At 44.9% G+C, this 21,309-nt stretch overlaps 1 protein-coding gene across 1 annotated transcript; it reads right to left on the bottom strand.

Moving 5' to 3' along the window:
- Positions 1 to 5,128: 5,128 nt before the first annotated feature.
- Positions 5,129 to 20,022, bottom strand: LOC128409645 (keratin, type II cuticular Hb5-like). The gene is made up of 9 exons (XM_053380209.1): positions 19,555 to 20,022; positions 13,776 to 13,984; positions 12,240 to 12,300; positions 11,489 to 11,584; positions 10,874 to 11,038; positions 8,920 to 9,045; positions 8,132 to 8,352; positions 5,512 to 5,543; positions 5,129 to 5,388 (listed from the first exon to the last, which is right to left on the bottom strand). Exons 1-9 carry the CDS (start codon positions 20,020 to 20,022, stop codon positions 5,129 to 5,131), a joined length of 1,638 nt encoding a protein of 545 aa, XP_053236184.1.
- Positions 20,023 to 21,309: the final 1,287 nt, after the last annotated feature.

The raw sequence follows: 21,309 nt of genomic DNA, 5'->3' as shown, positions 1-21,309 counted from the left end.
TGGAAGAGTATGACATTCAGCCTGCCCTCTGTCCCCACAAGCTAGGCTGCTGCCCTCAGGTGCTGAAGGGCCCTGCCCTGCCATCAGTGTCGAAGTATGATATGACGGTCGGTCTGTCAGTCTGTGTGTGTGTGTAGAATAGGGTGGGTGCCTTTTCATCCTCCACTCCAAGCAGCAAAACGTCTTGGGTTGTGTTTGTGTATGTGTACTCTCAAGACCCAGTCTTCATAGCATAGTAGAACACCTGCTTTGCATGCAGAAGGTCTCAGGTTCCATCCCTGGCATCTCCAGTTAAAAGAATAAGGTTTCAGCTTATGGGAAAGACCTTTCAGTCCTAGGTCCTGGAGAGCCATGACAATACAGGTCTAGATGGACTAACAGCACGACGTCGTAGAAGGTTGCTTCCTACGTGCCTAATCTAATTGCATTAGAGCCTTTAAATTGCAAGAGGGAATAGCCCATCACCGTTTAAAGGATGCCAAGTCAGATTGACCTTGAAAGATGCACACACCCCGAAGCCAATTCTGTCCCTTCATCTGGAAGATGCTTTCAGGTCTCTCCTTATTTGTATATCAAATAATAATATATTATCAAATAACATATTCACTTGCACCTGTTTTTATCTGAGCAGTCGCTAATGACGTCCGTGTTTTAATCTCTAGATTAGTTGGGAAGAGAAGCCCCTTCACATGTTTCTGTGGTTGGGACCCCCCCCTTTGCACAGCCCTCCTGATAGTGTGAAGCCCCTCTACATGAGTAATTGTACATGCATAGAGCACAGAGGCCAGGTACTGACGCTGAGCCAGCTACGTGGCATCAGGGTTGGGGTTAGTGCAACAGTCCCATTCTTTGCTCCGTGCATGAACTGCATCTATGGCTATGGTCAAGGGGCTAGAGTTGCCTGTGAATTTCATGTAATGGGCAATTTGAGAAAGTAAGACATCCACAGGAAATTCCAAAAAAGCTTTAAAATGTTTCAATAATATTGCCATTGAATTTCAGGTAAAGCAAAACTCAAGCACACAAAAGCTTTGCGGGGATTTTAAGGCAAAAGGAAGAAACATTATTAGAGACAGATGGATCTCCCTTTTCCAATCTTAAATTCTCTCCTTCTCTCTGTTTCCACAGTCATCTTTGGATTTATTTATTTTAATGCTCGTGAAAAATTGGCATCACTCTAGAGCACATTTCTCCTAATCCACGTATTTTTTTCAAGCAAGTTCCCTAATGCAATGTAATTTTTACTAATTACATCAATGCTTGTGTGCACTTTTCCTTAACATATATGCACATTGTTTCATTGGAGAACTGCTTTGTAAAACTCAGAGAAGTGTGCATTTCGATGGGTAGCTGTGTTTCGGTTCGTGTATTGGTTCGAGAAGCATGAATTGGGTAGTTTTTCATCAAAATGCAAACAAAATCAAATCTGTCTCCCATCCCTAAACATCAGCAAAATTTATAGGGGTCTTGTGTGCCTATATTTTTCATGTAGTCGTAAGCATAATAGTAGCACCTCTCTCCTAACTATTAATGCATGTGATCTTGAGCAAACCCTCTTAGTTTCCACTGTTTTTTCTCCATCTTGGAGGACAGTATTGTGAAGTTGCACTTCTCTGAATGCTTCATACATCACAGAAATTTAGTACTGCTGGGATAGCAAGCAAGTTTCTAACAATGGCTAGAGGTGTTGATGTTGCAAATGATACTGCCCTATTTAAAGTTTTGCAATGATACTTGCACAATTTCAAGACATTAACTTATCCCATTGAAGTGCAATTGTGATATGACACGTTCACCATAAAAATCTATACAGCCTATCATTTATTTCTCAGGGCAGTCCAAAAGGTGCCCGTACAATCAGAGTTGGGTTTCTGTTGAGTGTGTGTGTGTGTGTGTGTGTGTACTCAAAATATACAATGATTACTGGGGAGGAGTATACAAGCTCCCCACCCCACCTCTTCGGATCAGGGATGGGAACATCTGGTCCTCCAGATGTTTCTGAAGAATAATTATTTGAACCTTGGCCATGGTGGTTGGGATTCCAGCTGTTTCACTTGCAAATTCCCCCAAATATATGGTACATATGGCTGCTGCTAGCATCACATTAGGCATGGCCTAATGTAGTGCACATGTAACACTTAAGAGGTTGTCAGTCTCCAGCTCCCATCATCCTTGACTATTGGCCAGGCTGCCTGGGGCTGACAAGAGTCACACAAACAACTGAAGAGCACCATATTAGCCATACCCATCTGCTACCTTTGCTCTGTGATGAGATGGTTCATATCTGCACTCCAGATTGCTATTACTCATGTAAAAGCTGGACCTAGCGCGTAGGACATGCATGTGAGATTGCATGAATTCATCCCTGTGCTTGCCTGTGACATTAAGTGTGTGAATGCAAATAAGGAGCTCATTTTTTGCTATGTAAACAGCAAGCAACCTCGGGAAAGTCTGAGCAGCCTTGAGACTATGGTTGGTGGGGATGGAGAAGGGGTAGAGTTAACTTTCTCCCTTCTACAGTTCTGACAAGAATAGACAATCCAAAGGTACAGTTTGCATTCCAAGGAACATTCCCTCCTTTGAGACCAATAGGAGCTTCCCTTGACATACAGAAAGGAGCTTCTGAAATGTGATTTTTATCAGGACCATGGCAGGGAGAGGAAAAACTAATATGCTCCTCCCCAACGCATCCCCATGGTCCCAAGGTTGTTCAGGATTGCCTCAGGAAGATGGAGAGGAAGTTGGATTAGCTCTGCTGTTGTTACACATGGAACACAAGCCATTTGAAACTGGGTCATGTTGGGGGGCTGGTTTTAAAGTAGTAAGTGATTCCATTGTGGGGATGGGCCATCCGAAGAGGTGGTAACTGAAGCTACCCTAGTTGGAATTACATGATGCAATGTTGTCCACTTGCTGAGTGTACCAACCTAATATTTTACATTATGTACATGGTTGTAGGCTGTGAGATAAGTCTCAACTATGGAGGGCTAGCCCAAAACATTTTGGCACCTAAGCCGAGCAACAAAATGGCACCCCCCTCCCCCAAAGAAGAAAGGGTAAGTGAAGATCTACAACAGGAACAAGAGGGGAATGCAGATCTACATCAGGATCTGCTGTCCCTATGGATCTGGCCACCTGAGGTGGTCACCTCTCGTTACCTCCTGGGTGGACCTGGAGCTATGTATAGGATAGCATTTGAATGGTTGGAAAGCCTTCCCATCTTGATGACCCTACAGTTCAGAGATAAAAACACACCCTTCTCAGTATCAGTGCCAAGCTGTTTCCCTCACTAGGGTGTGGTGTGGTGGATGACACAAAGAGAGGACACAGATGAGGGAGGGAACCCATTCATTGAATGAGGAGCACCACATTGGAATGGACACAGGGATGGCGAGAGTAGACTAGGGTCATCACAAGCTTGGACAATATATGCATGTGTGCATCTTGGAATTACCCAGCATGATGCTTGTCAGTGGACCCGTAAACTAAGTCCACTAGAAAGCAATGTCATTAAGGCAGGCATAGGCAAACTCTGCCCTCCAGATGTTTTGGGACTACAACTCCCATCATCCCTGACCACTGGTCCTGTTAGCTAGGGATGATGGGAGTTGTAGTCCCAAAACACCTGGAGGGAAGAGTTTGCCTATGCCTGCATTAAGGTGATGTTTTTGCAAGTAATCATTCAATCAAATAACAGAAGTGCATATGGGAACCAGCTGCCTGTAGATTATCAGTCTTAAAACTGAAAAATGCTACCCATAATGTAGCTCATTCAATCTCTGCCGCATGGTTAAAGCTAGTCAGACTGGAGTCATTGCTTAGCTGAATTGATTTATTTAAAATAGAAGTTCACATGCACACACACAAAAGCAGAGGTTCACATTTTTAAAAAGCAACCCACCAGACGGAAAAAGGCATGCCCAAACCTAAAACAGTTTCCACTTTCTTGTTGGGCTATTCTCTGCTAGCAGTCATGCAGTGCTAAAGCTCTGTCACTGAGATATAATTTGGCAGATACACAAGCAGCTGAAAAGCAACCCGACTCCCTTTCTCATTCACCAAAGGCTGGTGTATTCAGCCTCATGTAGGCTGTCTGAATACCTTCACCTCTATCATTCACAGAAAGCACTTTGTCTTCTTTTGCAAACCGGTTTTGGTTATACATTCTTGGCTTGCATGAACACACAGCTTTGTGCAAACCAGTGCCTAGATTGGGTATTTAAAAAGGGCTGGCAATGCAATTCTGTGCATGTCTACTCAGAATCAAGCCCCACTGAATTCATTGAGGCTTACTCCCAGTCCCTGCCAAGGTAAATGTGTACAGGACTGTAGCCCAAGATAAATTCTTAGAAGATAGATGTCTCTGGCTGTTAACCATGGCATCAAACTGCAGGGCCATAAAATGTTTTGTAGCATCGACAAGACATTGCTGGAATCAAAATATCAGTCCATATCCTCACCTCCCTTCCAGGGAAAATACAGCAAGTTTTTTAAAAAAGCTAACCTATGACCCATTTGAGATACATATATATGATCATTTACAATATTAAGTCCCTGTCTGGAAGCACCCAAAGTTTGTCTAAACAAGCAATTTCCCAGGACAAAACCGAAGGAGAGAAGCAAGAAAGGGTGCCAAAGTCTGGGTATTTGCAGGTAAGAAATAGACCTTTAACACAATATTTTCAGCAGGAAGCCACGTACTTATTTTTTTTATCATCAGAATACACAGCATTTCCAAATGAAATAAATCCTCCCTTTCACTGTAGGCGTTGGAACTTGCTTTCGTAATCAGTTACCCTGAAATGACAACATCCTCTTAAAATCAGTGTTTTGGGTGATCAAGGGGTTTAACTGGAGCTGGAGGAAAGCACCTGGGGGCTCCTGCCTTACCTCCGTTTGATCTTAGAATAAGGGACCAGAAAAATAGCAACAGTCTTTATCCTGGTTATGCAGAAGTTGGTTGATACTCAGAATTCACTGTGAATTGAAAGTGACATAAGATTAGGGAGCCAATAAAGGTGGATGGACCTGTTCCCAAGGATTGCTTGGGAAAAGTACAAGAATTGCTGAGTCAAGGTACAAATGCTGAATCAACAACTTCAGGCATGCAGAAACCCAAAGTCTAGATTTAACCTCTTGATGCGCAAGGCGAAGCCGCTACTACATGTTTAACGTTGGAGCTCTTCACACTCTGGGTGCTAAATTCTTCGGGAGGAGGGGTATGGCTGTCTCCACATGGGAGACCCGCATCTCCACAGGGACCCATGCCTCTTTTGAAACCTGCTGGGCTGCAGGGATCTCTTCCATTTGCCATAATGTGCCCACCTCTTCCAGGTCCACAGTGGTGGTCAGGATTGCACACAACAGCGCCCTGGCTCCTCTGCACAGCTGGGGAGGGAAAGGGGAGGAAGGGACCATAGGGTGAGATATATAGAAAGGGTCCACCCAAAACAGAAAGAAATGAATAAATTAGCAATGGCATTTCTGGAGGCATCTCTTGGAGGTACTTACAGATGTTCACAGCACATTCTCCATCGCCCATCCTAGAAGAAATTAAATAGATTGAAATATCTCATTAGCTGAATATTAGGCCTAAATCACCAACAATTTCATAGCTAGAAATAGGTTGTGCATGTATACATGCATATATATATAGATATATCTGTGTGTGTGTCTATCTGCCCATCTGTCTGTCTGTCTATCTATCCATCTGTCTGTCTGTCTGACTGACTGACTGTCTGTCTGTCTGTCTAGGTATGGCCCTTTAAAGAAGCAATCCAAGCTACCCAGATAGGGGGACAACATACAGAAAAAACAATGACTTGGAAAGGCCAGCATTAAACAGCACCCACAGCAGTAAATTTTCAATGAGAAAAGGTAAAAGGTAAAGGATCACTGCACGGTTATGTCCAGTCAAAGGTGACTACCGTGGTACCTCTGGATGCAAACAGGATCCATTCCGGAGCCCCATTCGCATAATGAGTAGAGTGTAACCCTCGACTGCGCATCTGCGCGTGTGCAGGTCACGATTCGCCACTTCTGCGTGTGTGTGTGACGTCATTTTGAGCATCTGCACATGCGCAAGCGGCAAAACCCGGGAGTAACGTGCTCTGTTACTTCTCGGTCGCCGCAGAGCGCAACCCGAAAATACTTAACCTGAAGCTAATTCAACCTGAGGTATGACTGTATGGGGTTGTGGCGCTTATCTTGCTTTCAGGCTGAGGGAGTCTGCGTTTGTCCACAGACAGCTTTCCGGGTCATGTGGCCAGCGTGACTTACCCACTTCTGGCACAACAGAACACAGTGATGGAAACCAGAGCGCACGGAAACGCCGTTTACCTTCCCGCCGCAGCAGTATTTATTTATCTACTGGCACCTGGCATGCTTTTGAACTGCTAGGTTGGCAGGAGCTGGGACAGAGCAATGGGAGCTCAATGAGAAAGTCACCACCCAATTGCAGGTGGGAAAAAGCCTGGGAAAAGTCAAACTAGCCAGGTCCTTCATGTTGTGAATGCTACCTGTCACCACCTGGGGGCACATTTAACAGAAAATATTCTAGCTTGTAGAATTGGTGAGTTTAAATCCTCCTGTATTAAATTTTCTCATTGTGTGCTTGTTGTTTTTTAAGCATGTAAGAAAAATAAAATGAGAATCTGGCTTGGCACAAGGTCACGTTACATTCATTCTCCCCGCCTTTATTCTGATCACTTGTGCATAGGAAAAAATGCATGCAGAACATATATACTTTGTTGTGTTTGCTTCTATACTTTTTACGAAGTGCTTTGCACATGAATAAATGTCAAGGAACCTCTGCATCTATGCTATGGAACTTCTGTACATTGCAAAGGATTCTGGGGATTCTGTGGCATATTCCAGGTGTACATTCTAGGTGTTTGTGTGTGTGTTGCTACCATCTTAGATAGACTGAAAGCGTAGCCTACAGAACAGGTTCTCTGTTGCGGCTGCATATGACAAAGGAGGATAAATGATGGAGAACTAGCTGTCTTCCAGTGAATTTTGAATCATTACTGATTTGCTTGTGGACCTTTATATGTGCAGTGCATGACTAACACTCTCATTGCCTTCTGATAGCTGCCTGCAAGAATTGGAATCTCCCTTGCCCCACAACATACCGTATTTTTCACTCTATAGGATGCACTCCCCCCCCCCCAAAAAAAATAGGAAGGGGAAATGTGTGTGTGTCCTATGGAGCGAATGCAGGCTTTTGCTGAAGCCTGGAGAGCGAGAGGGGTCAGTGCGCACCGACCCCTCTTGCTCTCCAGGCTTCAGGAAGCTATCCGCAAGCCTTTGGAGCACGGCGGGAGTTCCCGCCGGGCTCTGAAGGCTTGCGGATAGCAGCCTGCAGCCTGAAGCCCGGGGAGCGCAGTGCCAACTCCCGCTGTGCTCCCTGGGCTTCAGGCAGCTATCCGTAAACCTGGAGGGGAAATAATTTTTCCACTTTATTTCCCCCCCTAAAAACTAGGTGCGCCCTATGGTCCGGTGCGCCCTATGGAGCAAAAAATACGGTAAGTATATGGCAGGGGTGGGGAACCTGTGACTCTCCAGATGTTGCCGTGCTACAGCTCCTGGTTTTTGAGCTGAAAACTGTATCACAGAATTTGGAGAAGTGTGAGATCTGAAGACTAATTACATCTCAAGCCAAGTATTAGTCTGGGAGATGTGAATTAAGTCTTAAAAATGTGGACCAAACAAAAATAACCTTCATCCCTATTTGTGATACAGTTCCCAGCCCCTCCAAAAAACACACACATCAAGGTGCATTTTTAAAAGCATAGTTTGAAATAAAATATATTTAGAGATCTGCATTTTGAAATAAAGTGATACAGGAATGTATGTTTGCAAAGAAAACATGTTTACACATATGTATTCGTCTGGAGATTTCCTGTGCGGATCTTTTTTATGCAGATTAATTCAGAAACAACACAATAAGGGTATTCACGTGTTACATTCAACAACTGTACAGTTTGCATATCTGTGCATGCCATAGGTTGATTTGTATTATACAAATCAACAAATGTACACACTTAATATTGCAGTGCAACTTTGACATTTGCTTTTCTGGGGGAGCTTTTCTAAAATAGACTTTCAAATGGGTCCGGAAGAGTCTCACCTGAACTCCTCTCCTTCCAGGAGTTTCCTGTAGGTGGCAATCTCAATATCCAGGGCCAACTTGAGGTTCATCAGGGCCTGATATTCCCGTAGCTGGCAAGCCATGTCCTGCTTGGCTTTGTGCAGGGCCTCCTCCAGACCTGCCAGTTTGCATTTGGCATCCTTCACCGCCATCTCCCCACGTTCCTCAGCTCCAGCTACCTCCTCTTCCAGTTTGCAGCGCTGTCGGCACAGAAGACGCAGAGGGAAGGCGAGAGACAAAGAAAAGAGCACACGGCAACAAGGTTCTGTAGCATGAACAGTCTAAGATGAATCTCCATTCTCCTTTGGTTTTCACATGACTATCAGATGGGTGGTGGCATGAGAAAAGTTCTTGAACAGCTTGTGAGTGGCTGTTCCCCAGGCTTGCACCACTCTACACGCAGGCCAGTGGCACAGATTCAGGAGGCAAAGGAGGAGGGAAGAGGGGGGAGTTCCATTGCAGAGTGGAACTCCTTGCACTTAGGGATGTATTAGGTACCACCCAATGGACATCAAAGGGAACAAGATGGTTCTCATCTGGATTATTTGGAGCACACATTCAACTCACTAAGGATTGCATATAATGAAACAAACCTTATCTCATCTTCCAACACAGGCAGAATGGGTCTTGAATAACATATCCCCTTCTTAAGATGACAATGTGTTAATCAGCCACAAGAACTGTTAATATTAGCTCCATCACCGTTATGACACTCCTCAACAATAGTGGTGTTCTTGTTGCAGCCAAGCTCCACTGGTCATTCTCACCTGGGATTTGACATTTGAGATATCCGCCTGCAGTCGGTGAACCATCCGAGTCAGCTCACCAAGTTCATCCTTGACATTGCGTAGATTGTCACAGTGTTTGGCAGCTGTTGTCCTCAGCTCCTGGTACTGCAAGGAGAGAAGTGATGTGGCTGAGCAAAATACCAATACATCTGAAAGCCATATGGATAAGTTGAACCTGCTTGCCAAATGCATACTCTCTCACTGAGCTATAGATGCTACCTATCACAGGCAAGTGTTCCTCTACACCAGCGATTCTCAACCTATGGGCCCCCAGATGTTGTTGGACTACAACTCCCTTCATCCCTGAGCTCTGGCCTTGCTAGCTAGGGGTGATGGGAGTTGTAGTTCAACAACATCTGGGGACCCACAGGTTGAGAAAGGCTGCTCTACACCCAGCTTCCTGCCACCTGAGGCCCTGTAGCTGTTGTTGCGACTACAGCTCCCATCGTCCCTGACTATTGACCACATGGCTAGGGCTGAAGGGAGTTGGAGTCTAACAATATCTGGAGGGCACCAGGCTGAGGAAGGCTGTCCTGCATTATGGAGCCAACGAGGAGAAGCTGACACAGGGGAGCTGTTTTCGATGGTCATCCCAAGGCATGCATACCAGGTGATTCCAGCCTTATTTTGTGTTCACCCAGAAAACTATTGTTGCTAGGTGACTAATACACCAATGTGGTGTAGTGGTTAAAGCGTCAGACTAGGACCTGGGTGGCCAGGGTTCAAATCTCCACTCAACTATGAAGCTCAGTGGGTGACCTTGGGCCAGTCACTGACTCGCTGCCCAACCTATCTCACAGTCTTATTGTGGGGAAGACCTTGGAGAAAAGGGGGGGATATAAATGCAACAAGCAACCAGGAGGAGGAGGAGGAGGAGGAGGAGGAGGAGGAGCTGGCCCATCTAGTCCAGCATCCTCTTGTCATCACAAAGCCACTTCCAACATTAGGAGGAGGTGGTGTTGCGGACTCACGCCCCCAACAATCGTGAGGGGCTGGCTGCAGCCCCACGCGACCAGGGGAATCCTCGGGCTGCGTCAGCACTAGAGCCAGCCAATCAGCTGGCTCTGGGGGCGTGGCCTGGGTCATTTAAGGCTGGTGCGACCCCAGGATCTCCCCTTTTCATCCCAGCTGCAGATTCGGTTTCCCACACTCACCCTTTAGGTTTTCCTTCTGACATTGCTATGGACTTCTGTTGGTCGCCATTAAGGGGCCTGGTAGGAATTTTTTTCCACTTGGCAAATTGGCCATTTGGTTTTTTTCGCCTACCTCGTAGCAAATCGTCACAACATCTCTTGGTTATGGGGGTTAGGCATTGGTAGGGGTATTATTATGTAGATGTGTTTGGGGGGGGAGGAGCGCCATCACCTCCCTCAAATATTTAAGGGTAATCCGGTAAAGGATTCCGGGGGGCGTTGCCTCGTCTGATACCTATGGAGGCCAGGGCCTAAAGCACGCCCCCCGAGCGGTGACCCCTGGGGGAGTTCCTAGCAATGTGCATCCCAGGGCTCCCCCTGTTGGTGTTAAGCCTTTCCGGTTTTCATGCTAACAGGCTGAAGTCAGATAGTCTGATAGGACCAATGCCTAAAGCCAATACCGCTCTTACCTGTAACCAATAAAGCTGTGGCCAATTTTTGCCCATTAACCTAAAATAATGGTGTCCTGTGTCTTTATTTATTCCAATTGGGGGGAGGCGGGAATCACCACGCAATGGCCAACCAAAAACCTTTGGGAAACCTACAAGCAGGATTTGATCACATCTCCCTCTCCTGTGTGTTCCAGCAACTGGTATCGAGAAACATTGCTGTCTCCAGCTATTTAGGTGGAGCATAGTCATAATGGCTAGTATGGGGTACACACACACCTACACACACACACACATACACACACACAAAACATATATAATGGAGATGTTCAAGAAGACAGATCAATGAACCTGGCACTGGCACCAAGCCTCAGCCTCGGCTCGACTCCGGGAGGCAATGTCTTCGTACCGACGGTGGAACTCTTCAATGATGCAGCCCACATCCAGGCCTCGGCTGTTGTCCATTTTCACTGTGACACAAGTGTCTGAGATGCATGACTGCAACTCACATATTTCCTATGAATTACACGGAATAGATTCAGCCTGTGGCTTTTGAATTTCCTTTTTTTAATGTCACAATCCTGAGTTGGATAGTAAATTATTTTACTTGGGATAAGTTTTTTTAAGTCTAAAAAATAGATGCTTGTACCTAAACCTTAAACATGTTTATGTCTACATAAAGTGGTATTCACACATAATATTCAACAAGTATACAATCTGAGTGCCTGTGTACACAAATAGTTGAGGTGCACATTCAGGTGTGACAATGACCCTGTGTACATATCAGTTGAGCTGTACAAGTCAAGAAGGGTACATTTATTTCCACTTATTTCAGGGGCTCTTAGGATGACAGCCTTCATCTTAAATAAGAGGGGAGGGGAGCCTCTGACCTTCCAGATGGGACCATGGGAACCATTTTGTGATGACAACCAAGCAGCATGATCAAATATAAACATTCCTTGTTACCTCTTCAAATGTATTTCTGTAAAAGCAGATGTCTTGCATTAAAGTTTCCACCTTGGCTTCTTTCTGTGATTTGTCCATGAAGACACAATCCACTTCCTAGGAGAAGACAAAAAGGTACAGTGCTGAAGCAAAGTTTCATCACAGCTCCTACTATCTGGGTTGCCTAGACAGCTAGTGAGCGAGGAGTATTGTTGTACATCACTTGCATGTTAGAAGCTGATGTAACCGAGTGCTTTGTCAATAAATAATTAAAAATCCACTTGCTTATCCTCATTGTTCTGGTTGTGTTCAGGACATTTATGAATAATTTGCACTTTCATAAAAGGTTTATCTAGCTGGTATACAACATGCAAAGCTATAATAAAATCAGCAGATTTTAATCCATGAAGATATTGTTAAAAATCAATAAAACATAAATAAATACTGATCTGCTTGAAGTGCTTCAAGCCAGGTCTTTTGAGTCTTCACCTTGACCAGGGAAGGAGAACCTGAGGCCTTTTAGATGTTGCTGGACTCCATTACCATCAGCCCCAGGCAGCATTGGTGATGGGGAAAGATGATGGAAATTATAGTCCCACGTCACATGGAAGGCCACACTTTGGTCAAGTCACTACACTGCATTTGTTCTCCAGAACAAAGTGATCATATTCTTGCAATACTTCTTCTCTACATCTGATCCATTCTGATACCATACCAACAAACCACCAATAATTCTCTCAAGGTCTTTAGCAGAAATATGCCCATCACTTGCCTTTTTAAGTGCAACATATTCGTTTTCAGCACAGGTCCTTCGACTGCATTCTTCCTCAAACCTGGGGAGGTTATAAAGACAGACTTTGTGCGTTACTGACTAATAATTAATATCACCATGTTGAACCACAAAGAAAGGAAGGCCTTTCTAAATAGAAGGTCATTATGTCCTCAAATGACTAGCCCGATAGTGACTTGTTAAGCCTTGGGGTCTCGTTGAAATAGTCCACTTATGGGTAGGCTGGACCACTTCCCAATCAAAGCCGGCCCTAACATTAGGCAGAGTGGTGGCAATGGCAAGGAGTGGCAAGAAGTTGTTGGAAGACAGAGCAGTGAGTTTTGTGTGATCTGCCCTGTACTATCTAAGCTAGCCAGCTGTCCCATCACCAATGTTGAAATAAGATTCAACTGCCTGTCTGGCTGGTTTGTGTACACAGAATGCCGGTGGTGTCGGGAAGCTACCATCATTCCTTTGCATCGGGCAGCAAAATGTATTGGGCAGGTTCATATTCTAGGCACAGGCTCCATGGCTCACATGACTCAAGGTGCCCCCATCATACTAAGGTCCCTGCATATACAAAATGTAGCCAGTTGCATATGCCCATGTAGCCAGTTGGGGAAGAGTGGGAAATAAATGAATGAATGAATGAATGAATGAATGAATGACAGGAGTTTGGGCCATTGGTCATCCTGACCCACTACCAGGTTGTGGCCTGGTCTGATGTGGATCGCAACAGCAGCACAGTCCCCATACAAATACCTATTGGCACTGGGTCACCCAGTGCATCGGGGACGCAGGTGGCATTGTGGTCTAAACCACTGAGCCTCTTGGGCTTGCCAATCAGAAGGTCAGCAGTTCAAATCCACATAATGGGATGAGCTCCCGTTGCTCAGTCCCTGCTCCTTTCAACCTAGCAGTTTGAAAGCACACCAAAAAGTGCAAGTAGATAAATAGGTACCGCTCCAGTGGGAAGGTAAACGGCGTTTCTGTGCACTGCTCTGGTTTTGGTGTTCCATTGCGCCAGAAGCGGCTTAGTCATGCTGGCCACATGACCCGGAAAAACTTTCTGAGGACAAATGCTGGCTCCCCCGGCCTGTAAAGCGAGATGCGTGCCGTAACCCCAGAGTCATCTGCTACTGGACTTAACTGTCAGGGATTCATTACCTTTTTACCACCCAGTGCATGATTGGGTTAAAGGTGGGTGCCAGGTCTGAAAAAGTTGAAGAGTTCTCAATGTGAGCATTGAGAGCATTGAGCCAACGGCCACCTGCTGCCAAGCAGTGCAACTCACACCACACGGCTTCCCACAAAGAATCCTCGGAGCTGTAGTTCAACCATCACAGAGCTACAGTTCCCAGCACCTTTAACAAACTACCTTGAACCAAGATTTACCACTTCACTGAGGAAAACATGGTGGGCCTAATGCAGAGAATAACCTGCAGAGAATAACCCTGTTATTCAGTCATGCTGCTGTTGTGACCCACCTCAGACCAGGCCACTTAGAAGAAAAATGCTGAACCCAGCCCTGGAGTTCACCTCTTCTTGTTCCCTTCCATGCTTTCTCTCCAATTGTTCATTTCGACCTTCAGCTGATTCCTCTCCCATTCCAGGCACTCCAGCTCCTTCCTCAGCCTACTGATGTATTCACTAAACAGGGGCTCCATGTGGCTTTTCTGGCGCTTCTTCTCCTTCAAGAAGTCCCACTTGGTCTTCAGCATCAGGTTGTGCTGCTCCAGGAACCGGACCTGAATGGAGAGCAAAAGCAGCTTAAGGGAGACCATTAAAAAAACACCCAAAGGGTGGTGTGTTGGTTGATCATGTTATTTATTCACATGCTATGTAAGAAACTAGACAGCATCTTAAAAAGCAGAGACATCACCTTGCCAACAAAGGTCTGTATAGTCAAAGCTATGGTTTTCCCAGTAGTGATGTATGGAAGTGAGAGCTGGACCATAAAGAAGGCTGATCGCCGAAGAATTGATGCTTTTGAATTATGGTGCTGGAGGAGACTCTTGAGAGTCCCATGGACTGCAAGAAGATCAAACCTATCCATTCTTAAGGAAATCAGCCCTGAGTGCTCACTGGAAGGACAGATCCTGAAGCTGAGGCTCCAATACTTTGGCCACCTCATGAGAAGAGAAGATTCCCTGGAAAAGACCGTGATGTTGGGAAAGATGGAAGGCACAAGGAGAAGGGGACAACAGAGGACGAGATGGTTGGACAGTGTTCTCGAAGCTACCAGGATGAGTTTGGCCAAACTGCGGGAGGCAGTGGAAGACAGGAGTGCCTGGCATGCTCTGGTCCATGGGGTCACGAACAGTCGGACACAACTAAACGACTAAACAACAATGTAAGAAACTAAACTGGAGAAAGAATGCTTTTTTGGAACGTTCAACCATCCAAACCCCCATGCACTTTGAACTGGTCCCCATGTGAACTGTGATACAGACACAGGAAGCTCCTACATGTACTTCAGTTGAGAAGGCAGATATATGTGCAGAGAAATGCTTCTGCTGATCTGCCTCCGTACAACACAGAATGTCTATAAGGGCATAGATTGGGGATGAGGATCCTCATGTCCTGGGTGGACCACATGTGACCTTCTGGAGTTCCCTATCTGGCCCTTGACAGTCCCCCAAGCCACATCCAATTCTGAGCCACATCAGCCTTTCTTTGCACTTCCATTGCATGTTTTTGCCTAGCTGGAATATGTTCTCGAACTCTGATAATGCTGCTTGCTTGCCTCGGCAGAGGATAGAGAAGGGCATGTGAGACATGAATAAACCAGGCTATGGCACAAAAGTAAAATTCCCATTCCTTGCTCTGCCCACTTTTGCTCTAACCTTCACTGACAGGTGGCCCCCAGAAGGTTGCCAAGAAAGGAATGTGGCCCTTGAGCTGAAAAATGTCATCACCCCTAGATTATGGTATCAGAGAGCATTGTTTTCACTCTTTTTTGTACCATGTGACATAGAGGGCCACCCCGACCTTGCCTTTCTCCCATGTAGCTGATTTGGATGTATTCACAAGGAGGAAAACACATGCAAAGGGATTTCACTGGGACTGAAACCCCCATATCAGTTTTGCAGAAAAGTTCTGCATGAGGACTATCCTATCTGCCATTGCAATGGATCCTGTATCCATTACAACAACCCTGTAAGGAAGATTGACACTGAAAGAGCACTACCTCTAAGTTGAGAAAGGAACAGGGGGCATTTAAATTCACAAAGCCTATCCATTAGCTCCTGTCTGCAGCCAGCAAGCGCCATGCTAATGGAGTGATCCTGGAAAAAATCATTTTGTATTTTTATTTCTTATGTCTGATTTCCCAAGCACATTCCACTACATGTACAATATAAGTGTAAACATTAGTGCCTGGAATAGTATTTTGTGCTCTGGAAGGAAGAAAAGAAGGAAAATTCAAATAAACATTGGCAGGGTTAGTTTCCTCAAAGCAGAATACACTGGAGGCTTATTGTGCTTTTACAATAAGTAAAGTTGTATTGTTGCAAATGCATAGGGTACGTGACCAAGCATTACAGGAGAATACACAGAGCACCCATCTCTCCTTTCAAAAAGTGGGCAGTGTAGATTTAACATATAGATTAAGAGAACAAGAAGAATGTATGTTTAAAGAAGACTGGAAAATGCTTACTGAATATATGGGTGAAAATTGTGTTCATTTAAAAACAGTGGTAGCATTAAGATAAATTCAACAGTACAAATAAGTTTTGATAGATGTGACAATGGATTACTGAATGGTTTAGTTCATGTGTTTGCAAAAGCATCTTACAAATTCACTGTTCAGGGAGGATACTGGACTAGATGTGACTTGCCCAAGACAACAAACTGAATGCAAAGCAGATAAAGAGGCTTATTCCCAAGCCTCACTTGATCCCCACAACCATTTCTGCTTCAGAAGGCAAATGTGTCAGACTTGGGAACAAGTGATTTGGCTGAGACCACAAATTTCCAGCCTCTGCAAAACTAAACCATCAAAATATTCAAATCCTGAAACATTAAGTTCTAATAAACCAAGCTCCAAAACATTAATTTCTTTTCCATGTCTCCCCAAAATCAATTCACCCCCTCCCAAATTTTCTCAACAACAACAGCAATAAAAAAGTGCCCCACCCGGCAAAAAGACAGTGGTTCAGCTTCAGCAGGTTTTTAAATTGCTGCTGGAAGTGTTTTATTCTATTCCCTAGCATTTGCCAAACTGTTAAATTCCACATTATACTGGAGCATTCACATGATGTAAAAGCTACTTCTGGAGAGCTAATGGAATATAACTCGTGTTTAGGGGTCATTTCTATGTTACATGAGGGACGCGGGTGGCGCTGTGGGTTAAACCACACAGCCTAGGACTTGCCGATCAGAAGGTCGGCGGTTTGAATCCCCGCGACGGGGTGAGCTCCCATTGCTCGGTCCCTGCTCCTGCCAACCTAGCAGTTCGAAAGCACCTCAAAGTGCAAGTAGATAAATAGGTACCGCTCTGGGAGGGAGGGTAAACGGCGTTTCCGTGCGCTGCTGTGGTTCACCAGAAGGGGCTTAGTCATGCTGGCAACATACCCGGAAGCTGTATGCTGGCTCCCTCGGCCAATAAAGTGAGATGAGCACCTCGACCCCAGAGTTGGTCACGACTGGCCAGGGGTCCCTTTACCTTTACTATGTTACATAATTCGGGGGGGGGGAATCCCTATGCAGCCCCCTTAACCTGAAAAATTGTGAAAGTGGTGAAATTTGGGGCAGTATACCAGCATACAGCTGTTTCCAGGCGAGGATCATGGGGAAACAAAATCACACATGTGCAGAAATTGTGGGAGAGTAGTGTGTCACTGGTGTGAGTGAAATTTAATGCAACATGCTGGTATATAAGTAAGGGGGTGGGGAGAGACCACGGATCCATAATGCAACAGGCACTGAAGTGTGAAAGGAACATTACCAAACCTGAGAGAAGAACTAGCATTATAATAAGGAAAAGCAACACAATATGTCCCACTGAATGAACCCACTGTTGGGTCTTTTGAAACTGTTTTTATTGTATGCTGTGAACAGTCCTACAATTAAAAAATAAATAAAAATCAAAGAGCAATATGCAAAATGATCTCAGCAAAATAAGGAGAAAGAAAAATCCAATTTCTACCTTCTCCCTCATGTTTACTCTGCATCCTTCAGCATTCTCTATCTACACACAAATACAGAGCCAATGACCTGCGATTTTCACACTGTTAAAGCTTGGGTCAAACAGAATTCTCCCTTTGTCTTCAACCACATACAGTTATCTGACTACTGCTTGATTGGCTTGAAAGCCCATTCAGCCCAGCATCCTGTTTCCATAGTGGCTAACCAGACACCTCTTAGAAGCCCACAAACACGCTATGAGTGCTACGCCGCTCTCCCCACTTGTTCTTCTGGACAATTTCTAATCTGGATTTTTCTGTTAGCATTGGGATGCTGAAAAAGTTCAGGTGAGCACAGGTCATACTTGATTCCACACCACAAGGTTTCTAGCGCCGCAAATCCAATAAGCTCTAAACAGACCAGAATCTAGTAGAAAAAGAAAAAAGAAAACTCCCAAACCTTCTGCAAATAAGCTATAGGAACTTTAGCCTTATGATAAATCAGACAACTGGTCCATTGCTCCAGGCATGGCCAAACTTGGCCCTCCAGATGTTTGGAGACTACAGTGGTACCTTGGGTTGCAAACGCTTCGGGTTACAAATGCTTCAGGTTACAGACTCCGCTAACCTGGAAGTAGTACCTCGGGTTAAGAACTTTGCCTCAGGATGAGAACAGAAATCGTGCAGCAGCGGCGTGGCGGCAGCAGGAGGCCCCATTAGCTAAAGTGGTACCTCAGGTTAAGAATGGTTTCAGGTTAAGAACAGACCTCCAGAACAAATTAAGTTCTTAACCCGAAGTAAAGGTAAAGGTAAAGGTAAAGGGACCCCTGACTATGACTGGTTGCTGTTGAAAGACTGGGAAGAAATTTTCCTGCTTTGGCAGGTTTTGTCTTCCCCGTAGCAATTTGTCAGAACTTTGGCGGTTATGGCCTTGGGTGGAATCCTTTAGTCTTTTCTTCCCTATAATGGGGGGCATGAAGTGGTGACTCACACCCCTGCAGCTGCGATTCCAGGGTCCCCTCTTAAAGGGGTGTCACTAGCCATACCCTGAAAGGTTGTCAGTGAACTACCCTGTGTGTGTGGATATGGACTGGGCTGCCTGCTACACTTACATCTCGCAGAGCACCCCCCATATCCCATTTACCCTGATGTGCCCCAGTTCCCCCAGCTGTGGGGCTGGGAGGGATACAAACCCAAGGCCTAAGCCAAGTTCTTCCTACATTCGGAAGTTTAATAAAGTTGTGGCCTAATTTTAATTCCATATAACGTTGTCAGAGTCTTTATTCCTTGCTTATGATCCCTGGGGGCTGGGGCTGTCGCCGCCTGGTCACGCAATGAGCAGGAGGGCCATCAAATGCCTCAGGGGTGGCTTACCAGATTTCAAAGTAAGTGAAGTATTCCATGTTGCCATCTAAAGCGGTTGCAGAGGACACAAGGCCATTAGGTTCAGAGTCTAAGATTACCTAACTGCATTACTACCTTGGAGAGGAGCGAAGTCCGAAAATGTATAAGAGAATCTCACACTGGCCACTTCTTCTGTGTAATAGCAGCTGTTGTCCATGTGCTCTCAAAGTGAGTAAGGATGGGCAAACCAGTCCCTTCATGGTTTATGACACTTTTCCATGTGTTCAACCAGAAGTCTCTCCTGCCCTCTTTCCACATGCTCCCCCTGCCCCACAATAGCCACATGAAAACCCACATTTAAATATGTATTTAAAAAACATTTTCTCTCCAAAGATGCATCTCTAAACATTCTTTTCTTATAAAATACACATTTTTTAATGTATCCCAAAACTTTTTTTGTGTAGAAAACTGGATCGGAACAATTGGGCAGTGTTGAAGCCAGAAGACAACCAAGTTCCAATCTGCACATTGGTCCAAGAGATGCAGATTAGTTTAGTATCAACTGGGAAGGGAGGGGGACAGAGAAAGGGCCTGTTCTCTCTTGAAGATGCCATTGCATTCACAGGAGAATTGGAAGCAGCTGGCATCTGTCTTTGGTGAGCAAAAGTCTCCCATCTCTGACATTTCCTTGCACAAGTTCATATTTTCCTATTTCAGTTTGCTTTCCAGTATTTTTTATGCAGTTGGAATTTAGGGGCTTTGGGGCAAATAGCATGTCAATGATTGAACAGCAGGCTTTAAAGATACATGGTCAAAGCATCGCATTGAATGCTGACCTCTTAACTCACCTTGTCAATGAAACAGGCAAATTTGCTGTTCAGGCACTGGAGCTCGTTCTTCTCCTGGCATTTCATCGCTTGGGCGGCAGAGTTGATTTCCAGGTTGAGAGGTTGCAACAGAGACTCATTGCAAGTCACAGGAGTGATGAAGGGCGTCCCAGTTCCGCTGGCAACGGGTCGCCTAAACCCATATGAGCCATAAGGACTGTGACTGAATCCAGTGCCAGAATAGCCGACTCCCCGATGGCCATATCCATATCTAGCGGAGTGGTAGCCACCACTGGAACTTCTGGATCTTCTTGAGCTGATGCCACCCAGACTTCTGCTGCTAAAGTAACCAGCTGCCCTGAACCCAGAGCTGGATCCCCTTGAAGGGCTGGGAGAGCTGGTACGGTCTTTGCTCCCGATCGGCGGAAGGACAGCTGAGCAGGAAGTAAAGCTGCTGGGTCCGTTTCCAGGGCTCGATGGAGAAGACATTGCTTCTGAAGTTAAATGCGTTCGAAAACGAGGAGAGTTAAAAATTGCAGGAAGGGCCCACACAAAACAACCTGATCCACTCTGAAAAGAGCTTGGCCTTTATATCTCTTTGGAGAACTGGGCTTGGCAGTCTCATAATGGGGAGATCAGAACGTTTCCAGCATTTATGAGCTTGGAATGCTGTGCTTAATTAAAAAAAGCCAAGTGTGGCTTATTGAGCCTATAAAATATACACAGCTACTAGTCATTGTCCAGAATGCACAATCTACAAAGCTGTATTTTTCACTCTCCCTGGTTCTTGTTTTTTAGATTGTTAATGGCAGGGGTTCCAACTTGAATAAAATATTGGGAGGGGGCAAGTAAGCCCCGCCTCACGTAATTGATCACAAGATGCTGCACATGCACTCCAAAATGCCCATCAACTTTGGGGGCAGCCCCCTTTCTTCTACACAAGTTGGAAAGCTAACATTGAAAGCTGTTGAAATGGAAAGTGCAATAAATATAAGTGTGTGTGTGTGTACCCTACATTTCCCCCCTACAAAGCATGTGCTCAATGCAGCTTACAAATAAAAAGCAAACATAAAACAATGATGAGCCAACCATTAAAAGATTATTATTATTACTACTAATAATAATAATAAGTCATGCACAGGATAGACCTATTGAAATCAATAGACCAATATTTCAATGGATCTATTCTGAGTATGACTAATTGAAAATAACAATAACACATGATAATATTGTTAAAATATGCAATAGCTTGTGCAATATTATTTCCTGATATAGCTACAGAATGGGTGAAAAGTCTCCAGCATCTGAAGGAATGAAAATCTCAACTTACACATTTCTTCAAATATTTTCCAGAATTCAAATACATTCAAATACAGCCAAACACATCAATAAACACAGATAAAATTTGGATAGATTTCCATAAATACATAAATTCACGTACATTTATGCTCTTCCCTGAATAATCATCACAAGGGGGAAGTGGACTGGCTCAATGAGAATTAGCCAATGGGTGTGGCAGGCGAGGACACTATGCTGCATGTCCAGCAGCAGCTGATGACTAGACCTGCAAATCTACCAGATAACAAAAGGAGGGAATGCTGTGTGTGTTTTCTTCCACCCTTTTCTACTTTTTAAAACCTTTATTTTTGCAAAACGTTTTTAAGCATGCTTATGACTAAGTGTCTCTGTGGGTTAAACCACAGAGCCTAGGACTTGCTGATCAGAAGGTCGGCGGTTCAAATCCCCGCAACGGGGTGAGCTCCCGTTGCTCAGTCC

This window comes from Podarcis raffonei, chromosome 2, assembly GCF_027172205.1.
Source record: "Podarcis raffonei isolate rPodRaf1 chromosome 2, rPodRaf1.pri, whole genome shotgun sequence".
In the NCBI taxonomy this organism is placed as follows: Eukaryota; Metazoa; Chordata; class Lepidosauria; order Squamata; family Lacertidae; genus Podarcis; species Podarcis raffonei.
This window is presented reverse-complemented; position numbering and strand designations above follow the sequence as displayed.